This window comes from Schistocerca serialis, chromosome 5 (assembly GCF_023864345.2).
Source record: "Schistocerca serialis cubense isolate TAMUIC-IGC-003099 chromosome 5, iqSchSeri2.2, whole genome shotgun sequence".
NCBI lineage: Eukaryota > Metazoa > Arthropoda > Insecta > Orthoptera > Acrididae > Schistocerca > Schistocerca serialis.
Genome location: NC_064642.1, coordinates 108,961,774 through 108,980,088, shown reverse-complemented (window position 1 = coordinate 108,980,088; position 18,315 = coordinate 108,961,774). Strand labels below are relative to the sequence as shown.

The 18,315-nt window shown below is 45.0% G+C and overlaps 1 protein-coding gene across 1 annotated transcript in view; it reads left to right on the top strand.

Moving 5' to 3' along the window:
* Positions 1–18,315, top strand: part of LOC126481775 (hemicentin-2-like) — a 699,774-nt gene that overhangs the window by 667,679 nt on the left and 13,780 nt on the right. The window contains exon 11 of the mRNA XM_050105729.1: positions 8,850–9,161. Coding sequence (XP_049961686.1) covers positions 8,850–9,161 — 312 coding nt within the window. The remainder of the gene's footprint in view (positions 1–8,849; positions 9,162–18,315) is intronic.

Here is an 18,315-nt window from a genome sequence, read left to right as displayed (position 1 = left end):
ACCCTCAAAGTAGCTTGAAGCGGATCTATTATATCACTAACATAAAAAATTACAAAATTTTGTTTTGAAACAGTATTCTCAAATTATCATTTTTTGTGGTACAGATTATTTAAGAAAGTATTTAGAATGGCACTGTGACCTTTATTGCAATAGGTTATAAAATACAATATCATACATTCATCTTTAGTTTTCCCTAGATTAAAGTACAAACATTCATAACAAATTTTACAGATAATTACACTTTGTGTCTGCAAGAAAAAAAATCATTGCTGATTTCAGCATAGGTGACAAGTTATTCCGTCTAAGAAACGTGGGTATGTGAAGCGTCTCCTTCTTGGTGGTCTTACAGGTTCCTCAATCTTCAGCTATTGGCGAGTAACAAAAGAACGTGCCATGCTTTGTAAGATGTTCCTTTGAGTCTCCATCTTGGTGATCTTGCAGTTTCCATAGTCTTCAGCTATTGGCGATTAAGCAAACAACGAGCCATGGTTTTAAAATTTTCCTTTGAAGGTATGGTTTGTTCATTCTCACTCAATATGAGGACGAAACATTTACTGCATCGTGGATTTTATTTTATTTTCAGATCTGCATTTGTAGCAGTTATGATGTCGCTGCGAAAATAAGTCAGAACGCTAATATTTTCTACATCCGTTTCTTTTATCCATAAGATAGTAGGTTTTTTTGATTGCCCGTTACAAGTCTGTGTGAGGGCCTTCTAGTCAACAGAATCAGCTCCTGGTTTAGTTTGACTGAAAATTAAAATGATTCCTGGATTTCTCTTACGTCGTTGATCTACTGCGGCAATGTTCTGCTGAGACTCCAGACATAAGATTTTTTCCGTTAACGGTATATAACCTACAGCTACCAATTTGTCTATGAAACCAAATGTAAAACGTCTGTGGACTTCCAAGCCTTCGATCTTCGTAGAATTTTATTTTAGTCTCTAAATATTTTGACTAGCAACGGCCTCTGAATGGAATAATTTGTTCGTCAATATTAAGTGGTTCATGGTGTGGTTTCCTGGTGTCATGTCCTAGTTCATGATCCACGGGCAACGTATGAGTGGCCAAGTAAGTGGTCCTGATAGTCGGGATACCATTTACTTTGGAATAAGGCTGGGCATCTCGGACATATACCTAGTCGTGGCCACCATTGTGCTCAGGCGGCAAAGACTACAAAATCCACCGGTAAGTCCCTCAACCGTTAGGGGTAAAACTCAATGGGACTCGGGGCAAGTAAGGCTAGCAACCTGCTTCCCTGGTACTTTAAATATGATGCTGGCAACAATCAGAGCAAAATGCCTCAGACCTTTGGAGGTGACGGAGTCCCACCTCTAATTGACAAACCAGGGACTCCTAAGATACGACTCGGCAAAAGAATGGTAACGAGATGGGGGGCTATTAATATCAATGGGGGCTACTCTGGGAAGAAGGTAGAGCTGGCAGAGGCTGCAAGAAAGATGGGGTTGGACGTTTTAGCTGTTAGTGACATTCGGGTAAGGGGTGAGAAAGAAGAGGATGTGGGTGAATACAAGGTCTACCTGTCAGGAGTCAAAGCAGGAATAGCACAATGGGGCGTAACGCTTTTCACCAGGGAAGAAATGGAACCCAGCGTAGTTGCAATAAAGTATTTAAACGAACGACTGATGTGGACAGATTTGACAGTGTCTAGCAAGAAAATTAGGATTGTATCAGTATATTCGCATTGTGAAGGGACAGATCAAGATATGATGGATAGTTTTTATGACACGCTCATTGATGTAGTTGTTAGAGTAAAGGACAAGGACAGTGTTCTGCCCATGGGTGATTTTAATGCCAGGATTGGAAATCGAACAGAAGGGTATGAAAAGGATATGGGTAAATTTGGAGAGGATATGGAGGCCAACAGGAACGGGAAACAACTCCTGGATTTCTGTGCCAGTATGGGCTTAGAAATCACAAACCCCTTTTTTAAACAGAAGAACATTCACCGGTATACTTGGGAAGGCAGGGGAACCGGATCTGTCATTGATTACATAATAACAGATCAGGAATTCAGGAAGGCTGTGAGGGACACACGGGTATTCAGGGGATTCTTTGATGACACTGATCACTATTTAATCTGCAGTGAAATTGGTATTGTGAGGCCGAAAGTGCAGGAGGTCAGGTCCATGTGTAGGAGGATAAAAGTGGAGATACTTCAGGATAAGGAAATCAGACACAAGTACATAACAGTGATCTCAGAAAGGTACCAGTTAGTTGAATGTAGTCAATTGCAGTCACTGGAAAAGGAATGGACAAGGTACAGGGACACAGTACTAGAAGTGGCCAAAGAATGTCTTGGAACAGTAGTGTGTAAAGGTAGGATGAAGCAAACAGCTTGTGGAATGACACAGTCAAGGCAGCGTGTAAAAGGAAAAAAGAAGGCATACCAAAAATGGCTACTCAGGTAGACAGAGAAAGTTATGTTGAAGAAAGAAACAAAGCCAAACAGATAATTACTGCATCCAAGAAGAAATCTTGGGGAGACTTTGCAAACAGGTTGGAGTCCTTGGGTCAAGCTGCTGGAAAACCATTCTGGAGTGTAATTAGCAGTCTTCGAAACGGAGGTAAGAAGGAAATGACAAGTATTTAGGACAGGTCAGGATAACTGCTGGTGAATCCTGTTGATGCCTTGGGCAGATGGAGGGAATATTTTGAAGAGTTGCTCAATGTAGGTGAAAATACGATCAGTAATGTTTCAGATTTCGATGTACAATGGGACAGGAATGATGATGGAAATAGGATCACATTTGAGGAAGTGGAGAAAGTGGTCTATAGATTGCAGTGCAATAAAGCGGCTGGGGTGGATGAAATTAAGTCGGAACTCATCAAATACAGTGGAATGTCAGGTCTTAAATGGCTACACAGGATAACTGAAATGGCGTGGGAGTCGGGACAGGTTCCATCAGACTGGACGAAAGCAGTAATCACACCAATCTACACTCCTGGAAATGGAAAAAAGAACACATTGACACCGGGGTGTCAGACCCACCATACTTGCTCCGGACACTGCGAGAGGGCTGTACAAGCAATGATCACACGCACGGCACAGCGGACACATCAGGAACCGCGGTGTTGGCCGTCGAATGGCGCTAGCTGCGCAGCATTAGTGCACTGCCGCCGTCAGTGTCAGCCAGTTTGCCGTGGCATACGGAGCTCCATCGCAGTCTTTAACACTGGTAGCATGCCGCGACAGCGTGGACGTGAACCGTATGTGCAGTTGACGGACTTTGAGCGAGGGCGTATAGTGGGCATGCGGGAGGACGGGTGGACGTACCGCCGAATTGCTCAACACGTGGGGCGTGAGGTCTCCACAGTACATCGATGTTGTCGCCAGTGGTCGGCGGAAGGTGCACGTGCCCGTCGACCTGGGACCGGACCGCAGCGACGCACGGATGCACGCCAAGACCGTAGGATCCTACGCAGTGCCGTAGGGGACCGCACCGCCACTTCCCAGCAAATTAGGGACACTGTTGCTCCTGGGGTATCAGCGAGGACCATTCGCAACTGTCTCCATGAAGCTGGGCTACGGTCCCGCACACCGTTAGGCCGTCTTCCGCTCACGCCGCAACATCGTGCAGCCCGCCTCCAGTGGTGTCGCGTGAATGGAGGGACGAATGGAGACGTGTCGTCTTCAGCGATGAGAGTCGCTTCTGCCTTGGTGCCAATGATGGTCGTATGCGTGTTTGGCGCCGTGCAGGTGAGCGCCACAATCAGGACTGCATACGACCGAGGCACACAGAGCCAACACCCGGCATCATGGTGTGGGGAGCGATCTCCTACACTGGCCGTACACCACTGGTGATCGTCGAGGGGACACTGAATAGTGCACGGTATATCCAAACCTTCATCGAACCCATCGTTCTACCATTCCTAGACCGGCAAGGGAACTTGCTGTTCCAACAGGACAATGCACGTCCGCATGTATCCCGTGCCACCCAACGTGCTCTAGAAGGTGTAAGTCAACTACCCTGGCCAGCAAGATCTCCGGATCTGTCCCCCATTGAGCATGTTTGGGACTGGATGAAGCGTCGTCTCACGTGGTCTGCACGTCCAGCACGAACGCTGGTCCAACTGAGGCGCCAGGTGGAAATGGAATGGCAAGCCGTTCCACAGGACTACATCCAGCATCTCTACGATAGTCTCCATGGGAGAATAGCAGCCTGCATTGCTGCGAAAGGTGGAAATACACTGTACTAGTGCCGACATTGTGCATGCTCTGTTGCCTGTGTCTATGTGCCTGTGGTTCTGTCAGTGTGATCATGTGATGTATCTGACCCCAGGAATGTGTCAATAAAGTTTCCCCTTCCTGGGACAATGAATTCACTGTGTTCTTATTTCAATTTCCAGGAGTGTATAAACATAGATAAGATTGTAACAACTACAGAGGTATCTCTTTGATCAGCGTTGTGGGTAAAATCTTCTGAGGTAGTGTTGAAAGGAAAGTGCGAGTATTAGTTGAGGACAAATTGGATGAAAATCAGTGTGGATTTAGGCCTCTTAGAGGTTGTCAGGACCAGATCTTTAGCTTACGGCAAATAATGGAGAAGTGTTACGAGTGGAATAGGGAATTGTATCTATGTTTTATAGATCTAGAAAAGGCATATGACCGGGTTCCTAGGAGGAAGTTTTTGTCTGTTCTACGTGATTATGGAATAGGAGCCAAACTTTTGCAAGCAATTAAAGGTCTTTACACAGATAGTCTGGCAGCAGTTAGAGTTGACTGTAAATTGAGTCCATGGTACAGAGTAGTTTCAGGGGTAAGACAAGGCTGCAACCTGTCTCCACTGTTGTTCATATTATTTATGGATCATATGTTGAAAACAATAGACTGGTTGGGTGAGATTAAGATAGGTGAACACAAAATAAGCAGTCTCGCATATGCGGATGACTTAGTTGTGATGGCAGATTCTATTGAAAGTTTGCAAAGTAATATTTCAGAGCTACATTACAAGTGTAAGGACTATGGTATGAAGATTAGCATCTCCAAAACAAAAGTAATGTCAGTGGGAAAGACATATAAACGGATTGAGTGCCAAATAGGAGGAACAAAGTTAGAACAGGTGGACGGTTTCAAGTACTTAGGATGCATATTCTCGTAGGTTGGCAACATAGTGAAAGAACTGGAAGCGAGGGGTAGCAAAGCTAACGCAGTCAGCGCTCAGCCACGATCTACTCTCTTCTGCAAGAAGGAAGTCAGTACCATGACTAAGTTATCTGTGCACCGTTCAATCTTTCGACCAACTTTGTTGTATGGGAGCGAAAGCTGGGTGGATTCAGGTTACCTTATCAATAAGGTTGAGGCTACGGATATGAAAGTAGCTAGGATGATTGCAGGTACTAGTAGATGGGAACAATGGCAGGAGGGTGTCCACAATGAGGAAATCAAAGAAAAACTGGGAATGAACTCTATAGACATAGCAGTCAGGGCGAACAGGCTTAGATGGTGGGGTCATGTTACACGCATGGGAGAAGCAAGGTTACCCAAGAGACTCATGGGTTCAGCAGTAGAGGATAGGAGGAGTCGGGGTAGACCAAGGAGAAGGTACCTGGATTCGGTTAAGAATGATTTTGAAGTAATAGGCTTAACATCAGAAGAGGCACCAATGTTAGCACTGAATAGGGGATCATGGAGGAATTTTATAAGGGGGACTATGCTCCAGACTGAACGCTGCAAGGCATAATCAGTCTTAAATAATGATGATGATGATGATGATGATGATGATCAATATTAAACTTACGTGGCTATACATCTATTGGCGGGAGCTTCCCACTACATTTCACAAATGTAGTCAAATGATGCTGTACTATCACGCTTACCTCTAGCCTCTTTGGTCCTTCTATCATAGAATCTCAAGGCTTCACGTACGTTTTAAAACCTGCTGACTAGAAATGTGACCAAAGAAGTAGGATTTGCGAAGCTTTTGTGTCACGAAGGAGCATATGATTTTTGATGCAGATGGTTGAATGTGATATTTAATTGGATTTGACAAACACCACTTCTTGTTTCGTGTTGGTTATAGGCCACCAAGATTTCGTCCCCTGTAACAATTAATCCTAAAATCCATTACTTTTGCACTGGAAAAGATGCTGAAGTCCCTCATAGACTTTGACACGATGATCTCTCAATTCTACAGTCAACTGACGTGGAACCCATCCTGCGGATTCTTTGTTGAATCACAGTTCATCATGGAGGATATTTTGTGCTGAACCACCAAAAATTCCGAAAATAATGGTTATTTCGTTAACAGTAACATGCCACTTTACCTTCATACGCTCTTCCAGTGCGTCATTGTTTTCGTTCGTCCCTACGTGGTGTGACCTGTCTGGACGAGATAGGTTTTCCACAGAAATCACAATTTCAGACTTGTTCCCCAGTCGTACCATTTCTACAAGAATATGCCCGAATCACAATACAGGTAATGTGCTTACATTCTACCATCCATTTCCATAGATTTAATAGCTTCATTATTAAGAACAGAAAAAAGACAACGGATCACATGTCTCTGCTCCAACGCGGTGTAAGTCGACAGCAGGGCACCTATCATCGAACTGTGCTGGAACAGCAGGCTTCCAAATTTTGGTAATTTGTGCAAACGCAAACACAAAGCTACTTCTTAGAGAGTACAACTTTTATGAGTTTTATTACACTTTTAACATTACCATTAGACAACCACGTGGATTTACAATCTGCGGACGTGTTTTGTTATCAGTTGTGCATTTCATCAGCGTCTCATGGAAATTTGTGCCGGATCGGGGCTGATGAACTCGGATTTGCCACTTACCGCGAACGGTCGCCTTAACTGCTTCTGCTATCAGTGCGCCCCTCCCAGACCGACCGAAACATCCATACGTCGATTGTTCTTATCCTGTACGCTCGCAGTTTGTGATACCTGCACAGGGAGAGGCAATTTATTTTGTACTTATCGTGATACCGAAAACACATTGTCAAAATCATTACCATTAGAATCATCCTCATAATTTTAACACTGTTTCTTTTCTTATTTTTTCTTTCGCTTGTGCCTTTTTCCTGCAATGTCGCAGGGTCGGCATGGTTAATCGGATTTGGCAAGGTTAATTGAAGGGGTGGCCGGATGCCCTTCCTGCCGCCACCCAGTACCCCCCCTGGGACAGAATTAGTGTACCCCAACTGTCTGCGTCGAGTGTAATCCATGGAATAGTGCGAATGCGTTCAGATGTCTGCGAGCCGTGTAACTGAGGCGGAACGTGGGATCAGCCCGGTGTTCACCTAGTGGGATGTGAAAAACTGCCTAAAAACCGCATCCAGGCTGGCTGGCATACTGGCCTCCATCGTTAAGCTGCCGGGCGGATTCGATCTGGGGCCGGCGCGCCTACCCGAGTCCAGGAAGCAGCGCATTAGCGCTCTCGGCTGACCTGGCAGGTCAATTTTAACACTGTTTATGGATAATATAATAAACTTTTCGTCTAGACATTTGAGTCTCATCTTTATCTGAGATAAGGATGGAAGCTAAAAAAAGTGAATTAAAATTTGTGCCACTGTCGGTACTTGAATCCGGGTTCTCTGCTTGTTAGGCAGGAGTATTAAGCATTTCAATCCCGCGCCAATATTATTAACTTTGCTGCACTGACTACCCAAGTCCAGTGGCCTATCTTACTCAAAGTTTAACTCATATCTTCGTAGACGATCACTACTGCCGATGCTTTATGGCATTGGAACAGCACCCCAGCGTTGGACGTAATGGGGAAATCATGTACCTTAGGCGTAGGTGATTTTACAGAATTTTCCTCGAGACATTGGAAGGTCTAACAATACCACCACTTGCAAAGGAGGTTAGAAATCAGATTAATAATGTTGCTCACGCAGCATTTGTTCGCTTTATCGGGCAACAACAAAGTTACTGACTGTGGATGGTATCGTCAGAATGGAAATAATGAAGTCACTATAAAAAAGTCATTAATTTTGGCACTTACCTTGAATGGATTCCCACGTAGGTTTCGTCGAAGTTGTTATGGCTCATTTTGTTGATTCTAGAGTGATTCCACGTTGACTGCTAGAAGGTCCAGATCTGTATTTTAGCGATATTTGAAGACCTAACAAATGCGTCTTTGAGGAAATTCTTAATAATCAAACAATCCCAGATCAGAACAATGGTATGGCAGAAACAATTTTTGACTTGGTGTTCAGGATCCACATTTTTATTAAACTTCTAGTAAATTCACATATCCTTCTTCTTAATTGTCACATCATCAAGAAAACAGTTTTGTATCAATCTTCATATATTTAATTTCTACTTTAACCAAACAACAAAACTTGACTGTTCTTCTACAAAGCGAAATAACAACTTAACTTCTGCAAAGTGAAACAAAGACTCCTCTGTGCGCATTCGCACCAAAACGGTTACAATAAGTCAAAGATTATGACAGTCTCACAGAAATGAATACACACAAGAACCATATCACTATAATATATCGATACATCTGAGTACCTATACATTAATGAAGCCAAATGTGAATATTGTCACAAAAATATCTCTGTTACTTCGCAGAAAAGGAGTACGATGTTACTGGTATCGAGAACTGGGGTTGGAGTGCCGTAATGATCACGTAAATAGAGAACCATTACAAAGGGGAAAGTAATATTTGTTATATTGCTGTGATAGTGTAATGGTTACCATTCCTCCCTAGCAAGCGAGGAGACCCGGATTCAATTGCCAGCCGTGTTACGAATATTGATTCATTTCTTCAGCTTCCATCATTAAAGTTTACGGTGAAAATGAAAGGTTGGCAGGTCCAAACGATCGCCATTGCGCGTTCAGTGATCGATAAACTTGCCGGTTTGGTGCGCAGGCCGGCCGGACCAGGTGCACAACTGCTCGGTGCTGAACGTGTCCACGGACTCGCTGGCGGTGCGCTGCTCGGAGGGCTTCAACGGCGGCCTGCCGCAGTCCTTCCTGCTGGAGGTGCGCGAGGCCGAGTCGCAGGCGCTGCGCGCCAACCTGTCGGCGCCCGTCGCCGCCTTCGCCGTGTCCAGCCTGAGCCCGGGCGAGCGCTACCACGCCTGCGTCTACTCGTACAACCTGAAGGGCCGCAGCGAGCCCGTCGTCCTCACCGCCGCCACCATCCGGCTGCCCGAGCGGCAGCTCACCGCCAGCGTGCAAGGTGATCCACTCTCTGACGTCATACGGCAGACCAAACAACTGTCTCGTAAAGTATTCAGTACCTTCCGCTGCATTGGTTCTTCAGTAGAGTGTGTAACTACGGCCACAGTACACCTGAGACCATTCTTGGCACTTTCACCTTAAAATGTGCAGCGCAAATACTTGAAGATTGTAGGACAGTTGGTCTTATCACTCATGGTACAAAGCCTGTAATAAGGGTCATACTAACAAGGGAGCCTACCCATCGACCGCCCCCCCCCCCCCCCTCAGATTTACTGGTAAGATGGCCAAGGTGATAATCCGTCAAAAACTGAACACAGATCAAGCAAGAAGAAGGCGTACTGAACTATGAAAAAATGTAGAGTGGAAGCAGTGAATGGTCCAAGATTAAAAGGTACAATATTGAGATCAGTGTAGTAGTTATGGTTCAAATGGTTCAAATGGCTCTGAGCACTATGGGACTCAACTGCTGAGGTCATCAGTTCCCTAGAACGTAGAACTAGTTAAACCTAACAAACCTAAGGACATCACACACATCCATGCCCGAGGCAGGATTCGAACCTGCGACCGTAGCGGTCTCGCGGTTCCAGACTGCAGCGCCCGAACCGCGCGGCCACTTCGGACGGCTAGTAGTTATGGTGTTGTGGTTAAGTGGTCATGGTGTTGGACTAAAAAGTGGGCGAGCCGGGTTCTAAACCCCTCGCACCATGTGTACAGGGTGCTCCATTGATCGTGACCGGGCCAAATATCTCACGAAATAAGCGTCTAACGAAAAAACTACAAAGAACGAAACTTGTCTAGCTTCAATGGGGAAACCAGATGGCGCTATGGTTGGCCCACTAGATGCAGCTGCCATAGGTCAAACGGATATCAACTGCGTTGTCTTAAACAGGAGGCCCCATTTCAATTACATATTCGTGTAGTACGTAAAGAAATATGAATGTTTTAGTTGGACCACTTTCTTCGCTTTGTGATAGATGCCGCTGTAATAGCCACAAACGTATATGTACGTGGTATCACGTAACATTCCATCAGTGCGGACGCTATTTGCTTCGTGATACATTACCCGTGTTAAAATGGACCGTTTACCAATTGAGGAAAAGGTCGATATCGTATTGATGTATAGCTATTGTGATCAAAATGCCCAATGTGCGTGTGCTATGTATGCTGCTCGGTATCTATATCTACATCTACATCTACATTTATACTCCGCAAGCCACCCAACGGTGTGTAGCGGAGGGCACTTTACGTGCCACTGTCATTACCTCCCTTTTCTGTTCCAGTCGCGTATGGTTCGCGGGAAGAACGACTGTCTGAAAGCCTCCGTGCGTGCTCGAATCTCTCTAATTTTACTATCGTGATCTCCTCTGGAGGTATAAGTAGGGGGAAGCGATATATTCGATACCTCATCCAGGAACGCACCCTCTCGAAACCTGGCGAGCAAGCTACACCGCGATGCAGAGCGCCTCTCTTGCAGAGTCTGCCACTTGAGTTTGCTAAACATCTCCGGGAACGCTGTCACGGTTACCAAATAACCCTGTGACGAAACGCGCCGCTTTTCTTTGGAACTTCTCTATCTCCTCCGTCAACCCGATCTGGTACGGATCCCACACTGATGAGCAATACTCAAGTATAGGTCGAACGAGTGTTTTGTAAGCCACCTCCTTTGTTGATGGACTACATTTTCTAAGGACCCTCCCAATGAATCTCAACCTGGTACCCGCCTTACCCACAATTAATTTTACGTGATCATTCCACTTCAAATCGTTCCGCACGCATACTCCCAGATATTTTACAGAAGTAACTGCTACCACTGTTTGTTCCGCTATCATATAATCATACAATAAAGGATCCTTCTTTCTATGTATTCGCAATACATTACATTTATCTACTTGAAGGGTCAGTAGCCACTCCCTGCGCCAAGTGCCTATCCGCTGCAGATCTTCCTGCATTTCGCTACAATTTTCTAATGCTGCAACTTCTCTGTATACTACAGCATCATCCGCGGAAGGCCGCATGGAACTTCCGACACCATCTACTAGGTCATATATATATATTGTGAAAAGCAATGGTCCCATAACACTCCCCCGTGGCATGCCAGAGGTTACCTTAACGTCTGTAGACGTCTCTCTATTGACAACAACATGCTGTGTTCTCAGAATGAGATTTTCACTCTGCAGCGGAGTGTGCGCTGATATGAAACTTCCTGGCAGAGTGAAAATCTCATTCTGGAAACATCCCCCAGGCTGTGGCTAAGCCATGTATCCGCAATATCCTTTTTTTCAGGAGTGCTAGTCCTGCAAGGTTCGCAGGAGAGCTTCTGTAAAGATTGGGAAGTAGGAGACGAGATACTGGCATAAGTAAAGCTGTGAGACCGGGCGTGAGTCGTGCTTCGGTAGCACAGATGCTAGAGCACTTGCCCGCGAAAGGCAAAGGTCCCGAGTTCGAGTCTCGGTCGGGCACACAGTTTTAATCTGCCAGGAAGTTTCATGCTGTGTTCAGTTTGATAAAAACTCTTCAATCCAGCCACACAGCTGGTCTGATATTCCGTAGGCTCTTACTTTGTTTATCAGGCGACAGTGCGGAACTGTATCGAACACCTTCCGGAAGTCAAGGAAAATGGCATCTACCAGGGAGCCTGTATCTAATATTTTCTGGGGCTCATGAACAAATAAAGCAAGTTGGGTCTCACACGATCGCTGTTTCCGGAATCCGTGTTGATTCCCATAGAGTAGATTCTGGGTTTACAAAAACTACATGATACGCGAGCAATAAAAATGTTCTAAATGTCTACAACAGATCGACGTCAGAGATATAGGTCTATAGTTTTGCGCATCTGCTCGACGACCCTTCTTGAAGACTGGGACTATTTGTGCTCTTTTCCAATCATTTGGAACCTTCCGTTCCTTTAGAGTCTTGCGGTACACGGCTGTTAGAAGGGGGCAAGTTCTTTCGCGTACTCTGTGTAGAATCGAATTGGTATCCCATCAGGTCCAGTGGACTTTCCTCTGTTGAGTGATTCCAGTTGCTTTTCTATTCCTAGGACACTTATTTCGATATTAGCCATTTCTTCGTTTGTGCGATGATTTGGAGAAGGAAATGCAGTGCGGTCTTCTTCTGTGAAACAGCTTTGGAAAAAGGTGTTTAGTATTTCAGGTTTACGCGTGTCATCCTCTGTTTCAATGCCATCATCATCCCGGAGTGTCTGGATATGCTGTTTCGAGCCACTTACTGGTTTAACGTAAGACCAGAACTTCCTAGGATTTTCTGTCAAGTCGGTACATAGAATTTTACTTTCGAATTCACTGAACGCTTCACGCATAGCCCTCCTTACGCTAACTTTGACATCGTTTAGATTCTGCTTGTCTGAGAGGTTTTGGCTGCGTTTAAACTTGGAGTGAAGCTCTCTTTGCTTTCGCAGTAGTTTCCTAACGTTTTTGTTGAACCACGGTGGGTTTTTCCCGTCCCTCACAGTTTTACTCGGCACGTACCTGTCTGAAACGCATTTTACGATTGCCTTGAACGTTTGCCATAAACACTCAACATTGTCAGTGTCGGAACAGAAATTTTCGTTTTGATCTGTTAGGTAGTCTGAAATCTGCCTTCTATTACTCTTGCTAAACAGATAAACCTTCCTCCCTTTTTTTATATTCCTATTTACTTCTACATCCAGGGATGCTGCAACGGCCTTATGGTCACTAATTCCCTGTTCTGCACTTACAGAGTCGAAATGTTCGGGTCTGTTTGTTATCACGAGTCGCTTCTCTGTTTCATTGCTCGAGGTAATTTTCGGATAGTGCACTCAGTATAATGTCACTCGATGCTCTGTCCCTACCACCCGTCCTAAACATCTGAGTGTCCCAGTCTATATCTGGTAAATTTAAATCTCCACCTAAGACTATAACACGCTGAGAAAATTTATGTGAAATGTATTGCAAATTTTCTCTCAGTTGTTCTGCCACTAATGCTGCTGAGTCGGGAGGTCGGTAAAAGGAGCCAACTATTAACCTAGCTCGGTTGTTGAGCGTAACCTCCACCCATGATAATTCACAGAAACTATCCACTTCTACTTCACTACAGGATAAACTACTACTAACAGCGACCAACACGCCACCACCGGTTGCATGCAATCTATCCTTTCTAAACACCGTCTGTGCCTTTGTAAAAATTTCGGCAGAATTTATCTCTGGCTTCAGCCAGCTTTCTGTACCTATAACGATTTCAGCTTCGGTGCTTTCTATCAGCACTTGAAGTTCCGGTTCTTTACCAATGCAGCTTCGACAGTTTACAATTACAATACTGATTGCTGCTTGGTCCCCGCATGTCCTGACTTTGCCCCGCACCCTTTGAGGCTGTTGCCCTTTCTGTACTTGCCCGAGGCCATCTAACCTAAAAAACCGCACAGTCCACGCCACACAACCCCTGCTACTCTTGTAGCCGCTTGCTGCGTGTAGTGGACTCCTGGCCTATCCAGCGGAACCCGAAACCCCACCACCCTATGGCGCAAATCGAGGAATCTGCAGCCCACACGGTCGCAGAACCGTCTCAGCCTCTGATTCAGACCCTCCACTTGGCTCTGTACCAAAGGTCCGCAGTCAGTCCTGTCGACGATGCTGCAGATGGTGAACTCTGCTTTCATCCCGCTAGCGAGACTGGCAGTCTTCACCAAATCAGATAGCCGCCGGAAGCTAGAGAGGATTTCCTCCGATCCACAGCGACACACATCATTGGTGCCGACATGAGCGACCACCTGCAGATGGGTGCACCCTGTACCCTTCATGGCATCCGGAATTACCCTTTCCACATCTGGAATGACTCCCTTCGGTATGCACACGGAGTGCTCATTGGTTTTCTTCCCCTCTCTTGCTGCCATATCCCTAAGGGGCCCATGAGGTTCTAGGCGCTTCAGTCCGGAATCGCGGGACTGCTAAGGTCGCAGGTTCGAATCCTGCCTCGGGCATGGATGTGTGTGATGTCCTTAGGTTAGCTAGGTTTAGGTAGTTCTAAGTTCTAGGGGACTGATGACCTAAGATGTTAAGTCCCATAGTGCTCAGAGCCATTTGAACCATTTGAACCATTTGAACCTGAGGGGCCCCATTACGCGCCTGACGGTGGAGCTCCCAACTACCAGTAAGCCCACCCTCTGCGATCGCCCGGATCTTGCAGACTGAGGGGCAACCTCTGGAACAGGATGACATCATCCAAGTGTCCGGACCGTTCGCCGGATAGTTACGTTATTTAAGGAAACAGGAAGTGTTCATTCACATGTGAAACGTCAACCACGACCTGCAACAAATGATGATGCCAAAGTAGGTGTTTTAGCTGCTGACGCGGCTAATTCGCACATCAGCAGCAGAAAAATTGCGCGATAATCGGGAATCTCAAAAACGTCGATGTTGAGAATGCTACATCAACATCGATTGCACCCGTACCATATTTCTATGCACCAGGAATTACATGGCGACGACTTTGAACGTCGTGTACAGTTCTGCGACTGGGCACAAGAGAAATTACGGGACGATGACCGATTTTTTGCACGTGTTCTATTTAGCGACAAAGCGTCATTCACCAACAGCGGTAACGTAAACCGACATCTTATGCAATATTGGGCAACGGAAAATCCACGATGGTTGGGACAAGTGGAAAATCAGTGACCTTGGCGGGTTAATGCATGGTGCGGCATTATGGGAGGAAGGATAATTGGCCCTCATTTTATCGAAGGCAATCTAAATGGTGCAATGTATGCTTATTTCCTACATGATGTTCTACCGATGTTACTACAAGATGTTTCACTGCATGACAGAATGGCGATGTACTTCCAGCATAACGGATGTCCGGCACATAGCTCGCGTACGGCTGAAGCGGTATCGAATAGTGTAGTGGCGTAACAAGACAGCTACGCCACACTGAAGTAGCCGAAAGGCACGCGTAATCTCTCTTAGGCTAGATAGAGGTCTGAAACAGGATACGTAATAAGTGGTAACAAGAAAAGTACGTAGCTGTTTTAATACTTAACTTTTAATCGTCCTTGTTGTATACATCGTTCTTGATGAGACATGTGAGACTCTATCTTGAGGTACATGCAATGTACTAAATGGACCGCGGCCGATTTAAGCTACCACCTAGCAAGTGTGGCGGTGGCACCACAAATAGCATATTTCATGACAGCCACCTGTCATGAACCACCCACGTTCACCGGATCTGACGTCCCCGGATTTCTTTCTGTGGGGTAAGTTTAGGGATATTTGCTGTCGTGATCCACCGACAACGCCTGACAACATGCGTCAGCGCACTGTCAATGCACGTGTGAACATTACGGAAGGCGAACTACTCGCTGTTGAGAGGAAGGTCGTTACACTTACTGCCAAATGCACTGAGGTTGACGCACATCAATTTGAGCATTTGTTGCATTAATGTGGTACTTACAGGTAATCACGCTGTAACAGCTTGCGTTCTCAGAAATGATAAGTTCACAAATGTACATGTATCATATCGTAACAACCGAAATAAAGTGTTCAAGCGTACCTACGTTCTGTATTTTAATTTAAAATCCTACCTGTTACCAACGGTTCGTCTAAAATTGTGAGCCATATGTTTGTGACTATTACAGCGCTATCTATTACAGAGCGAAAAAAGTGGTCCAACTAAAACATTCATATTTCTTTACGTACTACATGAATGTGTAATAAAAGTTGGGGTTCCTATTTTTAAAAATGCAGTTAATATCTGTTTGACCTATGGCAGTGCCATCTAGCAGCCCAACAATAGCGGTATTTCGTTTCCCCCTTCAAGCTAGACAAGTTTCGATCTTTGTAGTTTTTTCGTTTGACGCTTATTTCGTCAGATATTTGGCCCGATCACGATCAATGGACCACTCTGTATACGTTTATTTTCACTACTTTATGAACTGTCCGTCCGGTCAATGCAATGGTCGTTCTGTTTCTGTAGTCTTGGTGGTTGTCATACTATACCTTGGTTACAGAATATAAGTCATGTGTTAAGAATACGTTACCGTCGCAAGCGAATGTGATGAATAGCGAGAGCAGGCGATACATCACACTGACGTCCCACAGAAATGAAAACAACAAATAAACGCAAATGGTACAAAAAAGGACTTCAAATGTCGAAACTTCCAAAACGGAACGCAACTTCGATAACTTTAAAAGCATATGTTTTCACAGATTCTGAAACTGCTGTATTCATTTGTTGTAGATTATGTGGCAAACTATTAAGTTCAGTTTATGTGACAAACTATTATGTTTTCATCATTTCGCTGGGGGTGGTCACATTCACATTCGTACGAACACCGAAACTGGGCAAAGTGGCGTATCTCACTCGCTCACCAGGTGTACAAATTACGTCCTATCATATGACACAAGTACTGTCACTAATACCGCGTGCGACACACCAGACGAGTTTTGCGGTGGAGGACTCGGTTGACTTGTCGCCTTGTCATCAAATGTTTGCGATTCCCATCCGAAAGCCACTTCCTTTCGGGTACTAATATAGTAGTTGTATATTATAGGTTCCTTCCTTACAACTCGCTGCTGCAAAAGGGCATTACATCACGACACAGACACGAATCTGAATCCAGCGAACAGCGAAATAAAATTTTAAAAAAGGGAAATAAAGTAAAATAATACGAGGGAACTTTGAACAGGGCTCGCTCGCTTTGCATTCCAACACCATGATCACTTAACCACGACGCCGGGCTTCTCTTTTCACTCAATGTTGCACTTGTTAAGCTTGGACCGATTACTGTTTCTATTTTGCTTTTTTTTCACAGTTCAGTACACCTTCTTCCTGTTTTTATGCTTGATCTGTGTTCAGTTTTTGACGGGCTTCCCCTGGGCCATCTTACCAGAAAATCTGATAGGGATGCTATGGGGGAGGAGAATTGATCAGAAATTCAAGGAAACTATTGGGGAATACCAGTTTGGGCTCAGAAAGGGTAGAGAAACAAGAGATGCTATCGGTTGTCTCAGGACGACAAAAGAAACCATTATAGAACAAGGATCTATATATTTGTTTTATCGACTAGAAGAAAGGTTTTCGGTAGAGTCAAGTGAAGAATACGTCAGAAAATTTTAAAAGATGTTGGTATAGACTAGTTAAATAGAAGGTTGATAAAGGAGGTGTACTCAAAACAAAACTTGACAGAGTACGGAATGAGGACACAGAGGAGATGAGCATGCGTCGGGTTCGTTTCCCGGCGGGGTCAGGGATTTTCTCTGCCTCGTGATGACTGGATGTTGTGTGATGTCCTTAGGTTAGTTAGGTTTAAGTAGTTCTAAGTTCTCGGGGACTTAAGACCATAGATGTTAAGTCCCATAGTGCTCAGAGCCATTTGAGCATGCTTGGGGGTGTACGGCAAGCATGCTCACTGACACAGAAGCTGTTCATTATACAGGGTGATTCAAAAAGAATACCACAACTTTAAAAATGTGTATTTAATGAAAGAAACATAATATAACCTTCTGTTATACATCATTACAAAGAGTATTTGAAAAGGTTTTTTTTCACTCAAAAACAAGTCCAGACACACGAGCAATATCAACCCGATACTCCAACTCGTTCCACACTCTCTTTAGCATATCAGGCGTAACAGTTTGGATAGCTGCTGTTATTTCTCGTTTCAAATCATCAATGGTGGCTGGGAGAGGTGGCCGAAACACCATATCCTTAACATACCCCCCATAAGAAAAAATCGCAGGGGGTAAGATCAGGGCTTCTTGGGGCCAGTGATGAAGTGCTCTGTCACTGACTGCCTGGCGGCCGATCCATCGCCTCGGGTAGTTGACGTTCAGGTAGTTACGGATAGATAAGTGCCAATGTGGTAGCGCTCCATCCTGCTGAAATATGAATTGTTGTGCTTCATCTTCGAGCTGAGGGAACAGCCAATTCTCTAACATCTCCAGATACTGTAGTCCAGTTACAGTAGCACCTTCGTAGAAAAAGGGACCAAAAACTTTATAGGCTGAAATGGCACAGAAAACGTTCACCTTGGGCGAGTCACGTTCATACTGAGTTGTTTCCCGCGGATTCTCAGTGCCCCATATGCAGACATTGTGACGGTTGACTTTCCCGTTAGTGTGGATAGTTGCTTCATCACTAAACACAATCTTTGAAACGAAAGATTCATCTGTTTCCATTTG